The sequence below is a fragment of the Rhinoderma darwinii genome, chromosome 10 (genome assembly GCF_050947455.1).
Source record: "Rhinoderma darwinii isolate aRhiDar2 chromosome 10, aRhiDar2.hap1, whole genome shotgun sequence".
Taxonomy (NCBI): domain Eukaryota; kingdom Metazoa; phylum Chordata; class Amphibia; order Anura; family Rhinodermatidae; genus Rhinoderma; species Rhinoderma darwinii.
This window is the reverse complement of record NC_134696.1, coordinates 28800710-28809629: the sequence shown is the minus strand read 5'-3', so window position 1 is coordinate 28809629 and position 8920 is coordinate 28800710. Positions and strand designations below refer to the sequence as shown.

General features: G+C 40.8%; 1 protein-coding gene across 4 annotated transcripts in view; it reads right to left on the bottom strand.

Moving 5' to 3' along the window:
* Positions 1–901: 901 nt before the first annotated feature.
* PRKCZ (protein kinase C zeta) overlaps positions 902–8920 on the bottom strand; it is a 160478-nt gene continuing 152459 nt past the window's right edge. For all 4 annotated transcript variants that reach the window (XM_075839642.1, XM_075839643.1, XM_075839644.1 and 1 more), the window contains 2 exons: positions 7711–7826; positions 902–2512 (listed from right to left, as the gene is read on the bottom strand). In XM_075839642.1, the coding sequence (XP_075695757.1) occupies positions 2425–2512; positions 7711–7826 (204 nt within the window). In that variant the 3' untranslated portion in view covers positions 902–2424. The remainder of the gene's footprint in view (positions 2513–7710; positions 7827–8920) is intronic.

The following is an 8920-nucleotide window of genomic DNA, read 5'->3' as shown; positions in this document are numbered from 1 at the left end:
TTATATATTTCTTCTGCTTATGTTCCATTTCTGGTATTGGATTGAAAAATACATGTAATATCTGCACGGTGTGAAAAAGGCCTAAAGTATATGTCCCGTGAGCACCAATTTACTCCTACAACCTGATGGCTTGTTCATGTCCATGGTACAATCAGTCAGATCTATATGAAAACACAGAGTCCTTTTATTTTTCAATAAAGTCTTTTAATGTGCAAGAATATAAATGATCTTATTTGTTTAATGGATTAGTATACCATCTTCTGCACAATTTACTTAGTCAGCAAGGTCTTAACTCATTGAAATTTACAAAACTACAAGAACATATTTACTGTTTTACAATCATTTAAATTAGCTGTAATGTTCATTTACTATTCCAAATAAGACGACTAGATAATTACCAGAGCCATATTCTTCATATATTAGTCACCCCCCCCCCCCCAAACCACAATTAATTACAGCCTTCGTTCTCTTTAATTTATAAAACAAGTCCTTTTTTTTTTATATATATAAAAATCTTCCCCTTCATTGTGAACAAAACATTTTTTTGTCATACACTTGCATATGAGCAACAAAACTATTTGGCAACACAGGAACATTTGTAATGCCTTAACTTAAACGTATAAAATCAAGTAGTTTGTTTTCCTTTGTGTTAAGCGGTCAGCAAATATACAGAGTCTGTAATTCATCCTTTTACGAAACACGTACATGAAGTTACACAGGACCAAATCTTTTGCTCCCATCCCTGATGCAGTATATAATTTGGTCTAATACACAAAATTATGGAGCTCGCCCCTGGTTTACCAAACTGCAAAATGGATTTGCAAGTTCTGGAATATTCATACACTGTTTTGACTAGAGGAGAGTAGGTCACATGATTAAATACTTAAATAAATTAGTGGTAAAGTCTTAAAAGAATGAATCTAGTGAATGGTGGATCACTTTTTTTTTCCTCTTTGAAGTTAAAAGTGAGCCTGTCATAAGCTGGAATGGGGACGTGCGGCCACGAGTCAATACATGATAAATGTTACATTTTGATTCCTACTCATTATTACCAATACTTGTATTCATTTCATAATGGTCAGCGTGTGCTTTTATATTATTTACATTAAGGAAAATCATGGGGTAAGTGCACGGAATGTTTTTATTTTCCTTTTACTTCTCGGGCTGCAAATAATCATCAGATAAAGTAATTTTGACGACGTTAAAATTAAATGTATGCGAGACCCCGGGCAAATGGTCAAGAAGCAGTTTATTATGCCTCACGGATTAAGACATTGATGTAAATAATCAGCGATCACACGTTCCTCAGTAGAAGTCTAGATGGAAAAATTTAACCTCTGGTGTCCTGGATGTAAGTCTCTGGCTTTTCCTGTGTAACATGTGATGCTGCATTAGATATGTAAAGAACTGGGGTCTTGACCTCGATTTTTAAACAGCAGCTACAAAACGAATGAAGCAGCCAACATCTAGAAAACGTGTGTCTGACCAGGGACAAGAAATGAGGAAAATGCATAAGAAGTGAATGAAAATGTTTAAATTCCACCTGTTAAGGCTAAAGGGACGTGTTATGTTATCAGGATCTATGGCTGGGCGGGTTTCTGCATGGAATACTGCATTGGAATTGTTCAAATAGCAAAATGTCATACACTACAAACTAAGAAATAGGCACGTTACATTGTGGATTTCCAAAAAGCCATTCAAATGTGCAAATTTGTTATTTCACCTCCCAACAAATTATTTTGGTTTTTTATTGCCTTTACTGCACCCAGGTGGTTCTAGATTTAGTTGAAGTGCAATACTGCTGTGTTTTTGTATAGTTTTAGAAAAGGAAATGTAATTCTTAATCTACTACTTTTAATAATATTACCAGTGCAATTCATTTAGAAAGGTTTCCGGGCAACATAAACTTTGTATGTAATCCGTGTAACACAGCTTTTTTTTTTTTTGTAATACCCAGATTGACAAGTGCCACATTGGTGACTTTTTCTTCCCAAAAATCAGCAGTCTGCCAAATCCTTTACTCCCTCCTTTTATTCATTTGCCAGGAGTGCAGCACATGGCATCTAATGCACTAATGGAAGCGGCTTGCTTACAGGATTGCCCGAAATAAAACAGTTCTTCCATACAGGCACCCTCAGATGGAATTTACATACACTGTAGACCCTTCAAAGAGGCAGGCACAAAAAGTGAAATCCCTTGTGTAACTGAGCTGGAAAGCGATCTCCTCATGTAGAGAGCAGCCACTACTCAGGAAGAGATCCACTATAAACATCTCCACTGTAGATGATTTTCAGCAGCAACTCCTGTAGTGCTGATCTGTACTAAGAACCTGGCATCAGTTTTCCAGCCTCGCATGCATATACTGTAGTTAAGGATACAAGTTCGGGATCAATCACATGGTTTGTCCATAAATATCGCAATCCTTCATACCGTCTCTTCCGTTGAGAGAAGCAATGGGTTAATATACTCAAAGCCTTCAAATTCCGATTGGTCTATTCGTTTTATTACATCTCTGTAAAACAAAAACAAAAAAAATAGGTGTGATTACCAGGCGGTTTTGTATTGTATTTTTTTTTAAATATATATTTTGTTACACATAAGCCACCTAGTGGTTCATATTAAATCCCACTATGGATCACATATAAGGGTATGCACACGCTTAGCAAAAGACGTCTGAAAATACGCAGCTGTTTTCAAGGGAAAACAGCACCTGATTTTCAGTCGTTTTTTAAGCAAACCTGCGTTTTTAGAGCGTTTTTTTTTATAGTCAATGAAAAACGGCTCCAAAAACATCTCAAGAAGTGACCTGCACTTTTTCACGGCAGTTTTTAAAAACTGCCAAAAATACGCCGTGTGAACATACCCTAAAGCTAGTGCAAAGAATGGGATGTACAACCTGGTATTTTCTTCTTAAAATATTTGCAATTGCCATCATCCGCACTTTTTTTATGTTTTGCATTTTTAACAATTCTGATGAATCTAAAATTAAACTATCGATTAACCCGTTAGTGACCGCCAATATGCCTTTTCACGGCGGCCACTAACGGGCTTTATTCTGATGCATATGCCTTTTTACGGCGCTGCATCAGGATAAAGTAAACAGAGCAGGGAGTGTCAAATCTCCCTGCTCTCAGCTGCCAGAGGCAGCTGGGGGCGTCCCTGCTCTGCCTGTGAGATCGATATCAGTATCGATCTCACCCGTTTAACCCCTCGGATGCAGTGCACAATAGTGAGCACCGCATCTGAGTGGTTTTGGAGAGAGGGAGGGAGCTCCCTCTCTCCCACCGACACCTGGCGCTACGATCGCCGAGTGTCTGTGTCTCCAATGGCAGCCGGGGGCCTAATAAAGGCCCCCAGGTCTTCCTGGAGCGAATGCCTGCTAGATCATGCCGCAGGCATGACATAGCAGATGCCTGTCCGTTTTAAACGGACAGGCAGTAATACACTGCAATACAAAAGTATTGCAGTGTATTATAATGGCGATCGGAGAATCGCATATTAAAGTCCCCTAGTGGGACTAGTAAAAAACTAAAAAAAAAGTTTAATAAAGTTAATTAAAAAAAAATGAAAAACCCAGCTTTTCCCCTCACAAAATGCTTTACTATTAAAAAAAACAAAATAAAGTAAAAAAGTTACACATATTTGGTATCGCCGCGTCCGTAACGACCCCGACTATAAATCTATTACATTATTTAACCCGCACGGTCAACGCCGTAAAAAATGTAATAAAAAACTGGAAAAATTGCTGTTTTCTGTGAATCCTGACTTAAAAAAAATTTGATAAAAAGTGATCAAAAAGTCATATCTACTCCAAAATGGTACCAATAAAAACTACAAGTCTTCCCGCAAAAAAAAAGCCCTCATACAACCGCATCGGCGAAAAAATAAAAACGTTACAGCTCTTCAAATATGGAGACACAAAAACAAATAATTTTGAAAAAAAAAGCGTTTTTACTGTGTAAAAGTAGTAAAACATACAAGAACTATACAAATTTGGTATCGTTGCAATCGTCATAACCCGCTGAATAAAGCTATTGTTTTATTTATAATCACACGGTAAACTGCGTAGATTTAAGACGCGAAAAAGAGTGGCGAAATTTCAGGTTTTTTTTCTATCCCCCCCCAAAAAAAAGTTAATAAAAGTTAATCAATAAATAATATGTACCTCAAAATGGTGCTATTAAAAAATACAACTTGTCCCGCAAAAAACAAGACCTTATACAGCTATGAGGATGCAAAAATAAAAAGGTTATAGCTCCTGGAATGAGACGATGGAAAAACTTAAAAAGTGGCTTGGTCATTAACGTCTAAAATAGGCTGGTCATTAAGGGGTTAAAGGTCTAATTCTACAGAGGACCTGTTGCCACACATATTTTGACAGTCTAAAGGTTCCTTTACACAAGCCAATGATGGGGCAAACGAGCGTTCATATAAATGCTCGTCCCCGATCATTGCCCTGTGTAAACAGGGCAAGCAACCAGCCGATGCACTAGCAAATGACTCATCGTATCGTTTATGCAGCACAAGATATTATCATAGTCGGTAGCATATCATAACGAATGGGGAAGAGCGATCATAGTAACAACAGCGCATCCCCATACACTGATCATAGCTCCTTGTAACAGGAGTAAACTAGTGGCGATCAACGAGCTATATCGCTGATCGGCACTCATTTTTACAGCCCATATTAGCTGGTGTACAAGGACCCTACTGCACTTGCCAATTAGCAAGAGGAACGCATTGATTTGTATACACTGTGTGCTTCCCGTCACATCTTGCCCCAATAGGAGGTTGGGGGGAGGGGGGTTAATGGCAGCTATTGCAGCACTATGAGAATCTGGTGCCAGAATAGTATTCTCCAGTAATAGATAAAATGTGAAAATAGTTGCCTGATTACTTTGCCAAGCTATCGGTACTGGACGTTACAGGCTCAAAGCCAACAACTGCACTACTCCATCTCCTAACACTACCTGCCTGAGTTCTGACCTTGCTCAGCTTTGCCACAAGGACGTTATGTAGCTAGAAATCACCATGTACATCAATGTCCCTATGATGAGGCTTAAAGCCAGAGCTCAGACAGGAAGTGTGGACATTAGAGTTGTGCCCTTTATAAGCTCATTAGTAAATGATGCCCTTTAGAAGTATCTTCCGTGTTTTCCTAGAAATTCCATGTAATGCATGTGGCATCCTCTTCCTTAAAGAATCTCCTCTCGCATATTTATAATTATTCAACTCAAATTATTTTTCTGTCAATATTGGTTTGTCATTCCAGATAAGTAATCTTGCAGGTCTTAAATATTTCATTTGATCTTAAAGTAATGATATAAGGCAATTATTAGTTAATAATAATGCTATTGAGATCAATCTACCGCTCTTGTTACAACATAATCTCTAAAAATTAAATCAACTGTGTAATGTAAAAGCTATTCTGTTCTGTCAGTTGTAACATCTTCAGGTGGCGCGTACTCAGATTTATCATTCTCTATAATCTGTATTTTTCTGCATCAACCTTTTTTTTCTCTACCCTTTAGGTAAAAAATGTCACTATTGAACATTGTTCTTGACATTGGATATGACTATATCCAATTATAGGGGTTGTCCGCTTTTGAAAATACCCTTTTGTTAGAAGTGTCATTTGAAAAGCTGATCACAGGAGGTCCCACTACTAGGACTCCTGACAATTTTGCGTGGTCTGTGGAGAAACAGGACAGCAATTTTTTCAATTCCCTTCAGCGCCACCGTAGGGAGATGAATCTGTGATTTCATAGTTCCTATTGAATTAATGGACTGCCCGTGTAATGCATGTACACACCAGGACCTGAGTGTAGTCAGTACTCTTAGGACTGCCTGCAGCGTGAGAACCTGATATAACAACATTAAAAGGTAAGTTCACACGTAGCGTACTTACTGCGGATTTTCCGAAAATCCGCAGCAGACTATAGTAGTAGCAAAATGGATGAGATTTAACAAATCTCATTCATACGCTGCGTGAACGATGAGCGGGAAAAAAACGATTCCGCAGGACGTCAATTGTATTAGTGTAATCACTGCTCTTTTGTTGCAGGTTTTCCCCATATTGAATTCAATGGGGAGGTAAAACCCGTGACAAATAGCAGATGTTGTGTGTTTTTTTTTTATGGCAGAAAGCTGCGACTCCGCCGCAAAAAAACACAACTAAAATTATAAATCTCATACTTACCCAGAATTCCATGCTGCTTCATCCTGGCCGGCCTCCTGGGATGACGTTTCATCCCATGTGACTGCTGCAGCCAATCACAGGCTGCATCGGTCACATGGGATAAAATGTCATTCCAGGATGTCAGAGGGCAAGTGCGTGCAGTTTTCTGGAGCAGCTTTTCAGCCGGCATTCCGTGCGTCCGCCAGGGCGGATACGCTGTGTACCTACACACAGCATATTCCCCCTTTGTGAACCTGGATTTGCCACTGTGGAAAGCGAAGGGCAAAACGACCATGCTTTCCTTCCCTGGCATTCCAATCGCGACGCATCGTCTATGTGCACAGCCACCTGGGATGACATTGAGCCCCATTTGACCGCTGAAGCCGTCACGTGGGATGCAGTGAGGCATTGCTATGGGAGGGCCAGGGGAGGAAAGTACGGGTGTTTCTTTTTTAAGTAGAAATATGGCTTCTTTTTTTCTTTCAACTTGCGTTTTATGCTCCAGATTCATATTTTTTTCTGCAGCAAAAAATAGCAACACTTGGCATTTGTTGCCGGCTTCCATTCCCTATTGAACTCAATGGGAAAAACTTGCAATACATACAACAGTTCCGCATCATAAATTGACATGCTGCGGATTTAAAAAAAAAAAAAAACCCACAGGTCAATCTCTGCACGGAAATTTAGCACAGCGTGTGGATGAGAACGGTCAAATCTCATCAACATTGCTGCTATTATAATACATTGCATATTTTCCACCCGCAAATCTGCAGCAACACCACTACAGCTGAATCTAGTCTAGCTTTTTAGGGGGCATGAAAATACCTAGCCATGTATGGCCCTCTGTCATTTGGCAGACCTGTGTATTGGTTTCATAACACTTCGGGTTTTCTACATTTGGTGTATATGCTGGGGAAGTTTCCCGGCAGATGTGCCAAATTTTAAAACCACTGCATGCCATACATACTGCCCGGAAAAGCACTGCATGCCATACATACTGCTCGGAAAACCACTGCATGCCATACATACTGCCCGGAAAAACACTGCATGCCACACATACTGCCCGGAAAACCACTGCATGCCACACATACTGGCCGGAAAACCACTGCATGCCACACATACTGCCCGGTATATAAGTTTTTTGTTTGCAGTGGCCCACTGTATATAAAATTGAAGCACTATACACTCCATTTGGTCATCCCCTGGGCTATATAGGACACACTTGGCATTTGTCAGGGTTATAGGGCTCTATGGATGCATTCACTTGCGGCGCATACGCTGAACCTACACATTGTAAGTAGTGTAAATATAGCCTTACCCACTGTTTAAGATATTAGGGGATAGGCTCTTTTTTTATGGTCCCTCCTTGGCACTTCAGGGGCCGTTTAGTGGGTGTTATGCCCCTAGTTCAGCTTTGGTAAGGCAAAATTCAGATTCTCTAATAAATGTTCTAAATACAGGTTTTATTTTAAGATCTAACAGGATAAAGTGGTGGTAACTGCATTTTGATAGATTTTGTTTTTTGTACATACTCATCATCCGGCGTAAGCTGCACTGGTTCACTGGTAAACTGAGTGTCAAAGTTCTCCAAACCGTAGTCATCTGTGATCTGAGGCTTGAAGGGTGGAACAACCTGCTTTTTCTCCAGCTGTTAATAGAGAGGGGGAAAAATAATTACTACCACACTTTACAGGACAGTTGTTGGCACACACAAGCCCATGATGCTTTCACATGTCACAGTCAATTAGCTTTTTTTGCCGCAATTTTCACAAAATTCGCTGCAAAACCGCACCATTTTTCTGAGATTTAGCTAAAAATCCCTGCACAAACCGCAAATTAATCGCGACAGGAGAGGCCATGACTCTTAGGCCAGATTCACACGAGCGTGTTAAGTCCGTGATATACGGTCCGCAGGTCGGCCGCATTTCCCGGACTGAGCACACTGCGGGGAGCTGGGCTCTTATCGTCATCGTTATCTATGACGCTAGGAGTCCCTGCCTCGCTGCGGCAAAACGGTCCTGTACTGAAAACATGTTTTCAGTACGGGACAGTAGTTCCGCGGAGAGGCAGGGACTCCTAGCGTCATAGATAACGATGATGCTAGGAGCCCAGCTCCCTGCACTGTGTTCGTTGCGGGAAATGTGGCCGACCTGCGGACCGTATATCACGGACTTAACACGCTCGTGTGAATCTGCCCTAACACACGACCAAGTTTTGGCCGTGAAAACCAGTCCGTGTGTTGGCCGCATTTCTCGGCCCGACCACGGTACAGCTGAACGGGACTCCTGGCATCCTAGACCTTTATGATGCTAGCAGTCTGCCTCCCCACGGAAGTGCTGTTCCATGCTGAACAAAATGGTACAGTACAAAACAGCAGTTCCATGGGGAGTCAGAGACTCCTAGCATCATAAAGGTCTAGGATGCCAGGAGTCCCGTTCACCTGTACCGTGGTTGGGCTGGGAAATGCGGCCGACACACTGACAGTTTTTCGCGGCCCAAACTGTTGTGTGCAAGAGGCATTACCCCAATTAAAATTTTGCAACAAACGATTTTTTACATGCTTCAGCAATATACGGTTTCATTTTGTAAGGCTTTGGGGCCTTCTATTCAGGTATTGTTCACAATAAGTGCAGGTTCACACGGCATATATTTGAGGCAGGAAAATACAAGACTAATTTCAAGGGAACAGCCTCTGAAGTCATGCCTTGTTTTAACTTTGACTGGTGGCGCTGCCTCAAACAT